At 37.6% G+C, this 14,959-nt stretch overlaps 1 protein-coding gene across 1 annotated transcript in view; it reads right to left on the bottom strand.

The window, feature by feature from the left end:
- Nucleotides 1–8,344, bottom strand: part of PKHD1L1 (PKHD1 like 1) — a 165,871-nt gene extending 157,527 nt beyond the window's left edge. Inside the window, exons 1-2 of the mRNA XM_034668487.1 lie at nt 8,216–8,344; nt 6,217–6,306 (exon numbers count right to left, since the gene is read on the bottom strand). Of these exons, the coding sequence (XP_034524378.1) occupies nt 6,217–6,306; nt 8,216–8,288 (163 nt within the window). The 5' untranslated portion in view covers nt 8,289–8,344. The remainder of the gene's footprint in view (nt 1–6,216; nt 6,307–8,215) is intronic.
- Nucleotides 8,345–14,959: the final 6,615 nt, after the last annotated feature.

The following is a 14,959-nucleotide window of genomic DNA, read 5'->3' as shown; positions in this document are numbered from 1 at the left end:
AGACATAGATCTGCATGCTTTGTGCTCATACCATGAGTATCTTCACAAGTCCCTTTCCAAGACTTTCTGGTTTCTGATTTCCCAATCTTATTCCTCTCATATAGGAAGCACGTGACGTAAATGCTCAAGGAAACTTTCTGGAAGGAGTAAGCCAGGAGAATATCTATGGCAAGTGCATTTTAGATAGAGGGAACACGCTGTTCAGGGACCTGTGGTAGGAGCATGTTTCTGGATTCAAGAATTAGCAAGCATGGTTGGAGAAATATGTCTGAGGAGAGTGGTAGGAGAGGAGACCAGAAATTGAGGCATTCAGAATATTTTTATGAGTGAGGAAGCACTGGAGGCTTCATAACGGAGAAGTGGCATGATGTGACTTACACTTTCCAAGATTCACTAGCTGCTGTTGTGAGAATACAGACGAGGGGCAGCAGAGAAGATGCTGTTTCAGTGAGCCATGGATACATGATTGGCATGGGCTCAAGAGAAGACTGGAGGATAATCAGTGAAGAGAACAAATACTGGTACCTTTTGGGGACGTTTTATATCAAGGGAAGCAGAGACATGGGTGGTAGTTAGAAGGGTAGTTAGAAGAGGAAGCTTGGTGATTTTGCTCCCTCTTTTTCTCAGGTTGGTAAAATTACAGTATGTTTGCATGCTAATGGGTGTGATTCAACAGAACCAGAGAAATGGGTGATGTGAAACAGAGCAAAAAATTATTTTTTAATGGATGAAAATTATTTTAGTCTTACTTTAAATACATGAAAATTCTAAACTAGATTTGGAAGTAGTTAAATATCCATTAAGTAATTTTATGCCACATAAAAGTATTTTATATTGCTGGAACAACGTTCAATTTCGAAACAAACCCAAGAAATAAAACCTAAGGTTAAGATTAATTGGGGTAGTGTTCTATTGATTAAATCCTATAATTAAATATTCTCCTAATAAAAATGTTTAAAAGATACTTAATAATACTCTAATATGCAGAGTAAATCTAGGAAGTTGTCAATGTTATAATATTTTCTGGAATAAAGTTAGTAAATAAACAATTTTAAAAATCTTCAAAATCTAAAATTCCTAAAATCTGAGTTCTAAAAGTATGTGCATTTTTAAATGTTACTTTTCTCTATATATCGCAAGTGCTTAACATTAAAACACCACTACAGCCAAATTGATGACTAACAATGTTTTTGAAATTATGAAAATTTTTCCTTTGCATCCATGTTATTAATGTAAATTTATAAGCTGTTTGAATTTCAGAACTCAATTACCTACAGTGTATACTGTTCCACAGTGCAATAATAAAATCAGTAAGCCAGGAAAAATGTTAAACCCAAAGATGTAGATTTAACTCTAAATTCTATGTATATATATATTATTCATGTTAGAAAAAATAAATATTAGGTATTTACTTTCAATTTTCAAGTAGTTTTGCAGTGTGTTTCAGAGAATAATCACTACTACCTTATGTGATCACATTAAATAGCCTTTAATAGTTGAAGTGGCTGAATTGGGGTTGCCAGATATCTGTGGTGTGATTGCTTTTTAAATTATTGAACATTTTCAGTGTTCTAAAAAGGTCCATTAAAAACAGGAATATTGCCTAGTTTAAGGACTTCACTGTGCCAGATGTTCATCAAATGCCAAAGCCCCTAAAACTCCAGCCCTGGTAAAGCTGCTTGTTTGGGATGGTGCTCTTTAAAGGAACCCTAACATCCTGGATTAGAATCCCAGCTCCGGCATGTCCTTGCTGTATGAATCTGGGCATTCAAATTTTAGATACGAACTCTCTCATCCTTAGTCTTCTCATCAGAAAAATGACCAGGGGCATCCCGGTGGCTCAGTCGGTTGAGTGTCTGCCTTCGGCTCAGGTCATGATCCCAGGGTCTTGGGATCAAATCCTTGCTCAGCAGGGAGTCTGTTTCTCCCTCTGATGCTCTCCCTGCTGTGCTCTCTCTCACTCTTTCTCTCTCAAATAAACAAATAAAATCTTTTAAAAAAAAAGAAAGAAAGAAAGAAAAATGACCCTAATTACCTACTTATTGGATTGTTAGGAAGACGAAATGAGGATTCTGTATATTGCATAGCATGGTGCTTGGCTCATATATTAAGAGCTTGGTTGTTATTTGCTCTTATTATCGGTCACAAAGATCCTGAAGTTTAAGTTCGGTGTTGATATCCCTTTTTATAAATTACACAGAACTAATAAGTGGGTGGCTAGGATTCAAATCCAGGTTGTAGGTGTCAACCTGGCACCTGTGATATTCAGAGAAAACAATATTTAAAAACATACGTTATAAAGCTAGTCGCCATTACCATATGTAACTTCCTCCAGACCCTATGTTCTTAGCTCTTCTCCCATCCTTTATGTGTAGAAAAACTCAACAAAAAACTCAACAAAAAACAAGAACTTCAACAAAGGGTAGGGATTTTAGTAAACGCCACGTTCTTTCTCTCCCCTTAAACCATAACCAAACAGAACTCATCCAATATAGGCTAAAGTACAAATATAAGCATTGATTTGACATGTGAGAGATATTTGCATTGAATCTGAAGTTTTGATTCTAGGACAACAGTTACTGCTAAAATGGAATTTTGAAAAGATACAGGAAAACACAGAAAAGCAAGTTACTTGTAAACCTGCTCTTTCCTTTTGCCAACTTCTGCTTATCTTTGGCGTTCATGTTGAGTTTGAAATGCACAGAACAGCTGCTGGCAACTAATTTAAGTATGGAAAGTTTCACTTGTGGGGTGGCTCAGGATGTGATACATGTATTTATTTTCCTATTAGGCACATGTCCCAAAATTGATATGGTAACACAGATCTGTTCTTCAGCATTCCTAAGACAAATACAATTGTAAAAAATAAAACCAACAAAAGATATTGTTCTAATGTCATATGTATATTTAATGTCACATACATATATTTAAGGTCATAGATGTATGTCATATATATTTTTACATCATATTTATGTCATATATATATGTATAAACCTATCTCTCAGGAGTAAAAACATGAGCCAAATCAATAAGATTTGTAAATATTCTCATTACAAATATTGTTTTAAAAAAACCTATAAAAACAGTTTTAATTTTTTAACTAATTCCAAAGAGTTAAAAAGCAACACACAGGAATCACCTCCAAAAATAATTTCAATATAAAAGTATAATTCTAAATAAAAAGTTGGCTATAAAGAGAATACCTCTGGAAGTACTCCAAAGCACAAAGATTACAGGAAGGGTTGGGTGTACGCTGGACACAGAAGAGGTTGAAGCTTCAGATGGAAATTCCTGGCATGATGATGTATTTTTTTCTTTTGCAGAAAAACTGGAGACAAGACTTGCCAGGCACGCAAACCTGGTTCTCCTGATAGCAGCCTGGGCTGCTATCATGGAAAATGTCAGTGTTGTTAAAGCCAGCAGTCGCCATGTACCATGCAGGCTGCTTGGATTTCTCTAGTTAAAAAAATGCAGGGGTGAGAGAGTACAAACCTACTCAAAAAGTTGTAATATTAAAAACAATGAGAAGGAAAAGCACAGTGTGAGGAAGGATGATTCCTAAAGAATGAAAGCAAACCTATAACATAAATGCAAAAAAAAAAAAATGCAAAAAAACCCACCAAAATAATAAAAATAAAATAAAATAGCTCTAATTTATGGAACAGATAGTATCTATGGGTAACTCAGATACATTGTCCTTTTCAATAGTCACAATAGCCCCAACAGGTAGGAATTAATATCCCACTTTACTGATGAGGAAGCCGAGGCTTAGGAGAGTAACCTGCCCCAGTCACAGGGTGGGAAGGCGCAAGGATGGAACTGGAAGCAGTCAGACTGGAACAAAGTCCCTGTGTTTTCCATTACATTATAAAAACCATACAATTCAACACTTCAGTTAGACAAAAACATATGTAATAGGGAAATATCTAGGGGGAAAATAAAGCCAAAAGTAAAATACTACTCCCCCATCTTACTGATTTTTTTAAGTAAAGGGAACGATTAAGAAAGACCACCAAGAAATACAGATATAGAGTTAGAAACACTCCAGAACTAATAATCAAAATAATAACACTCCTCATTAAACCGGTCCTTTTACATGGAGACACAATCATTTCCATGATCATGGAAATAAAGTGCTCAAAACACTTAAACTTGGACATTGTAATTGTAAAATTATAGATCTTTGGCTCCTGAAGCACAACCTTTAGAACAAAGCAATCCAGTAGCAAATTTGTGCTGTAAAAGTGATTATGATGTGTGGAAATAGCCAAAAGTCATGTGGCTACACCAAAATATTAACAGTAGATTTTTCTAGAGGGTGGAATCTCAGAGAACTCACTTTCTAAGTCAAACATTTCTATAACATTTAATTTTTGCATCATGACTTTTACAAAAATAGAACATCTTTATAGTCCTATGGGACCAACATTTAAGTAATCAACTAGCAGTTACAATTCCATTTAGAAAATGTTCTTGTGTGATTAATTAGCTCTGCATGCAATTCTAAACATGACGTATGGGTCAGAGACAGCACTGATGGATTATGTGAATGTAGTTCCTCCAAATAAATTTTGTTCAAGTACTGCATTCATGTAGCTTTGAAGGTCTGGTATGTTTTGTGAATTTATTACATTGCTCTATATACATTCTGTATATATCATGTGCCCTAAAAACCTACACAAAATAGTACTTAGACTCAGCCTCTGAGAAAGACATATGCTAACGCATTTCTAGTCACCTACAGTGTGTGGTTAAGGCAAGAAGAGGGAAGACAAATCACGGTGGGGATGCAAGTATCTACCATTCCAACAGGATTTAACTATTCTATGATCCTCTGTCAAGAGCATTCAGAAATTGAGACGGATGGAAAAACTAGAAATTCACCATGATACCAGTGACACATGATACACCGTGACTCAGAAAGTCCATGAAAGAGCAAAGGTTAGAGCTAAATTCATAAAGATGTTCTTCCAAAATGTCTTAAGGATAGAATGCTTTGTTTTGTTTTGTATTTATAACTAAGGACCATCTCGGTCTATGTACTTAAACTCAAGCCATAGTTCATGGATCAGAAAAAGTTTAGGTCTCCAGGCAGAAAGAAATAGCTGAATGGATGTATTGTATTGTTTTGTTTTGCTTTGTTTTAATCTGGGCATTTCTCTCATGGCTTTTAAATCTGTCAAAAACCTAATAGCTTTCAAGCACACTATCTTAACAGCAATTTACAATATAAGGGAACTATGAATAAAGACACTTTTAAAATCGTCTTTAACAAATACATTGCCTTTCGGTGTTTAACTCTAAACAACAACAAAAACAACTAAACTTAAATCCAAAATATATTCTTCACAATTTAGAGACATAAACCATTTTAAGTGTAACACTGAGAGACTGAAATCAGCAGAAATGTTACTTGGAAGTATTGAAAGACATTTCAATGTATCTGACGGAATACTTAAATATCTTGCTCTGCTGATTCTAAATCCAAAAACTTCACTACTCTTTTTATTTTATAGACAAATAATAGCATTATGTATTTAAAATTTTTTTCTTTCCTATCCTTCAAAAAATTCATAAACTGAAAACTATTATTTAGATTATGAAGACCTTAGGGCTGAAAGAACCATGTATTTCTACTTAATCTTAGGAAGAGTTGCTCATTAAATAAATTCACTGCTTGCCTACTATGTTTCCTTCCAAGACCAGGCAAGGAGAAAGCGTCAAACATAACCCCTACTTTGATGAAGCATTTGTTAAGGACTGGATGGCAGGAGAAGGGATCCAAAGTTTTGTTTTCAATTGCCTTTCTGCCTTCATTACCATTCTATTTCTCCATCACTCCCTTTTATTGAACATTCTACCTCCAAGGCTCTCCAAATGTTATATTTAATATAAAGATAAATTAAATCTTATTAGACCCATGAAGAAAAAAGCAAATAATTGCAAAGTTGGGCTGAAGATGTTTCTTTTAGTTCAGTCACTATAATCCAGATCTTGGGAGTTAAATTAAGCAAGTAATTACAATATGAATTCAGATGATCAAGTTGGTAGAGACTCCTGGGGATTTTGTTAGCTGTCAAAGGGGTAGAGTTTTACTACTCTGGCCAAATGGAGAAACAACTCTTGTGGATTTATTTTAAACTATAAATTTCTAAACGTGAAACAGTCTTTAAAGTAGTTCAACCTTGGCCAAGGAGGGGAAAAAGGTAACCATACCTTCTCCTTTGATAGTCAGCCTTGTTGCTCCATTTGTGCTGCCATATTTAGGTATTATTTCTGTGACTTTGGGAATTATTTTAGAGCCATCTGAAAGATATTACAATACAGTAAAGGTAAAATTGTTGAGTACTTCAATTCAAACATCAAATTTGGTACTACGTCTTACAGTGTTGTAAGAAAAACATCATGAAGGTTACAGGACTGAAAGTAAATACACCCATATTTTATTTGTGGTTCTACTTTTAACCAATGACTTGACAGGGAAATAAGTCATTAACTTAACTAATACTCATTGGCTTTATGCAAAGCGCTGCCTTAGGTGCCACAAAGGGCAGAAATAATGATCATTTTCATCATTCTTACCTATCATATTATAAAACATTTATTAAACCCTTAATTTCATGTAGTGCTCAACTAACTGCAGTTCTATAACTATAGTTAGCAGCCCACACAGCAGCAGACAATGCTGGTAAAATAACACTGTGGAGAAATAAGTCATTCATTATAAAAGCACATCAGAAATGCAAAGAATCAATGAAAATGAAGAGTATAGTCCAGGTACAAAAGCTAATGGTGTGTTTTAAGAAGAAATTGTTTTCTGTGACACAGTAAGACTTCAGGAAAGATAATTTCTGGGATTTTTAGCCTCCTGATGATAGTAAATTCTTACTCTAATGGTTACTATTTCATTCAATGAACAGTGTAAGGGTCCTGGGGATATAAAAATGTAACAGTCTCGACTTTCCAAAAGCTTAGCTTAGACAGTACAGAGTGACGAGAGAGCACAGGGTTACCAAGAAGGGGCATTTCATCCACACTGCTTGGGTCCTACTGGCTTCTTGAAAGAAGGGGTGTCCCTGCTGCATCTTGGAGGGCAAATATGAATAGCTAGACCAGATCAACTATGGGAGAGATAAAGAGTTCTAGAAAGAGGGAGGTGTCTATGCAAACACAGGAGTAAGCTGCTTCTCTGGAGAACCGTAAGTCTGCTTTAAAACAACTCAAAGATACACAGTGGCTAAAAGGGTTCATTTTCTGCTTCAACTGTACAAATCTGGTAATTACTAGATTTAGTAACAAATCTCAAAGTAGGTGGAAAAATTGAAGTGGACACAAAAAGAAAAGCTATAGAAATTACTGTTTGAAATAGATGTATGAGAAAAGGTTAAAGCAATTACAGTCATATAGTTCATTCCTGCCTGTAAGAAGTTTAGCACGGACTTCAAATGTCTCTGTACTACGGGTCAGACTTTGCCAAGCTCCAAGGCTGATCCTGCTTCAGGTACACTGACAACTTGGAGCAGCCCACAGCCAAGAGCAGGAAACTCCAGCGAGGCCCCTGGATCCTATCTCCAAGACCATGCTGCTCCCCGCCTATCTCAGGTTCATCCTCCCTTATCTCCATCCGACAACTCCAATTTCTTATCTTATCAGTCTCTTCCAACCCTCTCCTGGGTATTACTTTGAAGGCAGAGGGCAGCTGCCCCTTAAAGTGACTGACACCAGCCACAGACACCCATTCTTGTCTTACTGGGGGACATTGCCCTCCCTTCGGTGGGGAAGGCACCCAAGAAGAGAAAAGAGAGGACTGAGATTGTGTCCCCTACCTCCACCCCCAGCAAGTTTTCAATGTTTTTTTTTCAATTGAGTCACTTGCGGGTGGGGGCCGTGAGGTTCCATAATTTAAGCAGTAACTCTTACGACTTAAGCATAATCCCTCTTTTCTTCTTTCGGGGTATGGGTGCGTGTGTGTATGTAGTGTGTGTGTGTGTGTGCGTGCGTGTGCGTGTGCGTGTGTGTATGAGTCTGTCTATCTGTCTCTCTGTTAGGTCTGACTTGCAGGTCCCGGGTCCCAGGTCCCCAGGATCACCACGCAGCCGCACCCGCAGCCTGGGCGCAGGGCTGGTGCCAGGCAGTCCCGCCTCTCCCGCGACCCTAAGAGCATGGGTTGCGCCCGCACGGACTTCTTGCCTCCCTGGCGTCCCGGATGAATTACCTGTGCGGGGGTCCGCGGCGCACAGGAGCAGCCCCCAGAGGCCCCAGATTCCCAAGAGCCACAGGTGTCCCATCGCCGCGTCAGTCGCGCAGCGTGTGCGCGCGCCGCTCTCTCGCAGCCGCCGCCAGCGCCGGGCTGGGCTCCGGACCGCGCCTCGCTCGCGCGCCTGACTTCCCACGCGCGCAGGCGAGCTCCGCCACCCGAGGCCCGCCCCGCCCCGCCCGGGGCTGTCCCGCTGCACCTCTGGGATTTGCACGTGGAAACACTCCCCAGCCCTGGAGAACCGAACCGGCCCCGACCGGTCTGTGGTCATCAGACCTCCACACTCAAACCTGGGTGCTGACGTCTCAGGGCTGTTCGCGAAAGTGTAATGACTCCACTCCTTTTGGTAAGAGGGATCAACGGGCAAGTTTTCCGTGAATCCCGTACCCTCCCTTTTTAAAAATTCTAGGCCTACATACTTTCATTTGTCTGCATGCTTTGGCAATTAACTATCCCCAGGTAGACCTACAAGTCCATCCAATATACAAACCCCACATGTTTTCCCCCTTCACATTCATATAAATTAGTGCTGTTCCTTTAATTGACAACCATACTTATATGTATGGATTTCTCTGACTGTCTCAAACACCACGCCCAGTGCTGTAGAGACTTGAGCTCGCAATAATCCCCATAATTACTACTAATTATGATTACTATTATTATCGCCGTTGTTCCAAGCTATGGCTTGAGGCACTTGGAAGATTTGAGTAACTTACCCACAGCCATATAACTAAGTGCAGAGTGAGGACTCAAGCAGTCACTCCAGGGCCAGTGCTCTTATCCCCTCCCTTGTCCCCAATTTAGCACCCTTCTAGTGAGGGTTTGCAATGCTTAGGACATCCTTACACTAAAAATTATTCGTTGTCTATTTGAAATGCACATTTAACTCAGCATCCTGTATTTACCAAATCTGACTACTCTTGTTGAGAGGGAAGAGAAAAGAAATAGAAGAGAGACAGAACTCTAAAATAATAAAATTAGGTCCTTGCTCTTCAAGAGTTGATATCTATCTCATTGGGGGTTCATTTTTGTTGTTGTTAGATTTGGTTAATTACATTCATCTCATAATTTTCTGTAAGTTGACTGTAAGTCACCACCGTACTGAAAATAGTGCCTGCAAGGTACCATTGACCTTCTTACTCTTGGAACTCTTTGTAGCATGTGACACTGTGAACATCTTTCTTGAAATTCCATTCCTCTGAAGAGTCTTGGGTTTCTTCCTACCTCTCCAATCACTTCTATCTCATATTTTTCACTTACACCTTCTTCCTGAAAATTAGTATTCCTGCACGCTTTACTCACCCTTCCCTCCTCTATCTGGGAATAGTTCAATTAGCAGAAAATCAGGTAGTTGAATGCCAATTTCCTGATTAACTATTTGCCAAATTTACTAAATTTAAAGATTGTAATGTTGTATTGCAATAATTAGCAACTTTACAAAGAATTATTTAGCAGCATTAATAAAAATAGTCACTTCAATGTATTAGTTGTGAAATGTGTAGAAGTATGTATTTCAGTATCAAAAAACAAAATAAAAGGTAGTGTGGGGATAAAAATTGGAATTGTTTGGCTAATTTTCATTTCTTTCTGATGCTTTCAAATTGGGATTAAATTAAGTTGACCTAAATGAAATTTTAGATGATTTCATTAAAAAATAACAAGTGCAATTTAATTCAAAATTCTGATTTTTTTTCAGATGCTTTTGAATTTATAAGTTAGGACAGAGTATGAAGAATAGGTGAGATAATACTAAAATATTTTAAATGTTTTAGTATTAAAAAGGTAGGAAATGTCATTCAAAAGTATTATGAAATAAATTAGAAGTAGGTGAAAAACTTTGTCCTGTGTCATAACTGGAGTGGTTTCAAATCAAGAACCATTGAAATAGGCAGAGTTTGCTGTCGAAGGAATCAATGTTATTTATAGCAAAGAGGAAAACTGTTCCATATTTTGGATATATTAATAAATAATTAGGAACCTTTCTATGTTGATTATTGTTTTGCCGAACCTTTAATATTTTTAAGATTCTTTTACCAAATCCTCAGGGTATATCAACCAGAAAATGTCATACAATAATTTGTATATAATGTGGTTACTCCCACTGTGTCCTATTTCATCTTTCTACTTCATTCATACTAACCATATGGTCCCTTCCAGATTATACTTCCTTTATAACTAGTCTTCTTATAACCAGTTAACTATATGTGTAACTTATATGTATTACATATAATATGCATATATAACAAGTTAACATGTACATATGAATAAATGTATATATGTATGAAACAAGCATATATATAAAATATACATATATCCCTATATAATTCACAATCCAATTGTGATAGTGAATATTAAAAATGTGTGTATAATTTTTCTATATATTTCTCCAACTGGTTCAAGCTGTTAATTATGTTAAATTTCACTCATTTACTTTGGCAAATTTGGCAAATTGGTCATTCAGCAAATTGATCATTTGGCTAATTAGCTTTAGGAAAGTTGATATTTCAGCAAAAAGTCTGCTTTCCTGTCATATAATGCCTAAATTTCTTAAAAAGCCAAGCACTATAATTTGCAGACATAGATTTTTACTCAACTCTTGAATGAATGGGCATCTTTAACATTTCTCCCTTTAAAAGTGCTTATTTATATGATAAGTCAATATCTAGTAAAAGATCCCACCAGTGGTATTTTTTATCTTACATTATTAACGTAAGTGGATGGGATAATGTAACAATAAATAATTATAAATAGATAGAAATTTGTATAACCAAAAAGTCAACCTGGAACCAGAAAAAGTGATTATGTAGTTTACATAACTAATGATTTAAATTGTGTTCATCTTTAGAATATATAAACGTTTATAATACAGATTCATCATGGACCATGGACATGGAAAGGCAACTCTTGATCATTAAACTCCATGCTTTTATAAGTTAAAAAAATTCCAGCTCTAACAAAACCCTGCTATTAGGGCCAGCATCATGGGCATATGACATGTGTGGTCTCATAGACTCCATGCTTTGTTCAATGATCTGCGGAAATCCTTAGTAATTTTTGAATGAGGGAATCCCCATTTTCATTTTGCCTGGGTGCCTGCCTTGATGATGGAAAAAGAGACAGAATATAAATTTGTTCCTCCTTCAATATAAAAGCAATTAGAAGGTGCCTGGGTGCCTCAGTCAGTTCAGCATCTGCCTTTGGCTCAGGTCGTGATCCTGGGGTCCTGGATCAAGTCCCATGTCAGGTTCCCTGCTCAGTGGGGAGTTTGCCTCTGCCCACACCCCCTGGTGCATGCATGCTCTCTTTCTCTCTCTCAAATAAAAAAATAAAATCTTAAAAAAAGAATCAATTTATTAAAAAAATAAATGAATAAAAGCAAATTAGAAAGTAATAAAGAGTAAGAACTCTTGCAGAGCTAGAAGGCATAAAGGGTTCACTTGTTAATTCACTTAACTTGGAAAATGAGCTGTGCATGGGGGCCTAATTTCGAATCTAGACCTAATTGTGAGAGATGATGAACAAATGGAGATACCTCCAAGAGTATGTTTGTTCTCTTCTATGCCTTCAACAAGCAGTCAATATGGTAGGCAGTAGGGATAGGGCCGTAGTTTTTTTTTTTAATTCTTTGTCCTCACAGAACTTCATTCATAGTGGAGAAAGTCAAAAAACAAGATAAGTGAGGGAAATATATAGTACATTATAAAGTGATACATGCCGAGAGAGACAAATAAGCAAGGAAGAATATCTTATGTGGGGGGGGGGATTGAATGTGATGCAGTTTTAAATAGGAGGACCAGGAAGTTGTCACAGAGAAGGTGAATTTTGAGTAAAGATCTAAAGGTCTATAGGGAATTACTTAGCCATGTGGACTTCTGGAAGAAGAGCATTCCAAGCATTTTAGGACAAACGCCAACGCCGTGACGAGGGAGTGTGTTTGATGTGTAAGGAGCAGGGAAGCCAGAATGGTATAAGATATGAAGTCAGAGAAGTAATGGGAGGATCACGCAGGATCATGTATTTGACTCTGAGTGAGATGGGAATCCACTGTAGAATATCGAGCAGAAATATAACATGATCTAATTTATGTTTTCAAAATAACAACCAAATGCTATTCTGCTGCACTAGGGCAAGAGCAGATGCAGAGAGATCAATTCAGAGATAAAGGCAAATAATCCAGGCAAGAATAATGGCATCTTGGACCAGGATGGTAACAGTGTTGGTAGTGCAAAGAAGTCAGGCTGTGTGCATATTTGAGAACTGAGCTGATATGATTTGCTGACAAGGAGTATGTAGGGTAAGAAGAAAAAGGAGGGGGTAAACATAGCTGCAAGAGTTTGGCCTTCAACATCTAGAAATACGGAGGCATTAACTGCTGGTGAAGGATGTGGGAAGAGTAGATTTGGAAGAGTGCTTCAAGAGTGCACTCTTCGTAAGGGATTAAATTGGGGACAAGAATGGACACAAGACTGGTTAGGATGCTATTGTGCTGATCTCGACTAGAGATGAAGGGGATGGAATTAGAAAGGAAGTATTGGAATTGTTGAGAAATGGACAGATGCCTGGATATAGGTTAGAGATAGTATTGCTATTTACTTTTGTCCTTATATTTTGGAATGCTTTGGTGGGGCAAGGGAAAGCTAGGACGTCTTAGGTTTGGGATGTTAATGCCTAGGAGGATGGTGCATCATTTACTATGATGTGCAAAGGCTGGAGGAGGTACAGTTAGAGATAGGTGATCCAAACACCTGATTTGTCCAACTTGAGTTTGAGGTGCTGATTAGGAGAAGGGTTGCTTACAGGCTAAGAGCAAGAGCTTTGGAGGCAGACTTCCAGGGCTGCACGTTTCACTCTGCCACTCAGTAGCGGGGAAACCTTGGACCAACTACTTAACATCTTTGTGCCTCAGGTTTCTTTTTTACATAAAATGAGAATAGAATGTTACCTGATAGTGTTGTTTTGGGGAAGTAAATGACTTAGTAAATGTAAAATGCTTATAATAGTGCCTAGCATACAGTAAGCACTCAACAAACACTATTATTAGACACCAAGTGTAAATGTCAAGTTAAGTAAACAACTAAAATGTGGAATTATTCAGCAGCATATAGATGAAATTTGAAGCCATAAGAGTGGCTGAGATCTCAGGAAGGCCGATGTTTATGAACTTCGATGGGGAAAAAAAATTATAGCTTCATTTTGCATCCCCTTCAATTAATAATGTAGACAACAAACCACAGTCGTGTTGTTGGTATCCCTGATATCAATGGAAATCATAGATATTTTCATATAATATTATAATTGTTGGAGATATCTTGAAACATCATTTATGCTCATCACTAGTTAAAGGAATTATTAGACCCATAACAACATAAACATACTCTTCCTGTCTTAGATGCTAATGCATTAGCTGTGTACTACTCAATGTGATGAGACACAAAGGCTACAGTGTAGTCATTTTTTCATATACTATTTTTTGGAGCAGTTTTAGGCTCACAAAGTAGAGCAGAAGGTACAAAGACTTCCCATAAACCCTCTGCCATCACATGTACAGAGACTTCCCCATCATCATCAACCCCCACCGGAGTAGTACATTTGTTATAATTGATGTACCTACATTGACACATTATCACCCAAGTCCATAATTTAGGGTTCACTCTTGATGTTGTACATTCTGTGGGTTTGGACACTGTTAAAGTTTCATAAGACTAGTTTCACTGTCATGGAGTGCCTGGGTGGCTCAGTCAGTTAAGCATCTGACTTCAGCTCAGATCATGATCTCAAGGTCCTGGGATTGAGCCTTGTGTCAGGCTCCCCACTCAACAGGGAGTCTGCTTGTCCTCTCCCCCCCTTCCCCTACCCCTGCTCATGCTTTCTCTGTCTCTCTCTCAAATAAATAAATAAAATTGTAAAAAAAAAATACACATACACAATGTACACATACAATGGACTATTAGTCGTCAAAAAGAATGGAATCTTGCCATTTGCAATGATGTGGATGGAACTAGAGGGCATATGCCAAGTGAAATTNATGGAACTACAGGGCATATGCCAAGTGAAATTGGTCAGTCAGAGAAAGACAAATACCATATGATTTCACTCATATGTGGAATTTAAGAAACAAAACAGATGAACATAGGGGAAGGGAAGGAAAAATAAAATAAGATAAAAACAGAGAGGGAGGCAAACCATAAGAGACTCTTAACTCTAGGAGACAGATGGAGGGCTGCTGGAGAGGAGGTGGGTGCGGGCATGGGGTAATCGGATGATGGGCATTAAGGAGGGCAACTTGATGTAATGAGCACTGGATGTTATATGCAACTGATGAATCACTAAATTCTACCCCTGAAACTTATAATATACTATATGTTAACTAAATTGAATTTAAATTAAAAAAAATTTTCTAAAAGACTAGTTTTGCTGTCCTAAAAATCCTCTGTGCTCCTCCTATTCATCCCTCTTTCCCCTCAATCCCTGGCAACCCTGATCTTTTTACTGTCTCCATAGTTTTGCCTTTTCCAGAATACCACATATCTGGAATCATACGGTGTGTAGCTTTTCTAGATTGGTTTCTTTCACTTAGTAATATGCCTTTACGTTTCACTTAGTAGTATGCCTTTAAGTTTTAATGAGCTAAATAGCTCATTTCTTTCTAGCGCTGAATCATATTCCGTTGTCTGGATGAACCACAGGTAATTTATCCATCCA

This window comes from Ailuropoda melanoleuca, chromosome 9 (genome assembly GCF_002007445.2).
Source record: "Ailuropoda melanoleuca isolate Jingjing chromosome 9, ASM200744v2, whole genome shotgun sequence".
In the NCBI taxonomy this organism is placed as follows: Eukaryota; Metazoa; Chordata; class Mammalia; order Carnivora; family Ursidae; genus Ailuropoda; species Ailuropoda melanoleuca.
Note: the sequence above shows the minus strand (reverse complement) of the source record. Positions and strands in the feature narration are given on the sequence as shown.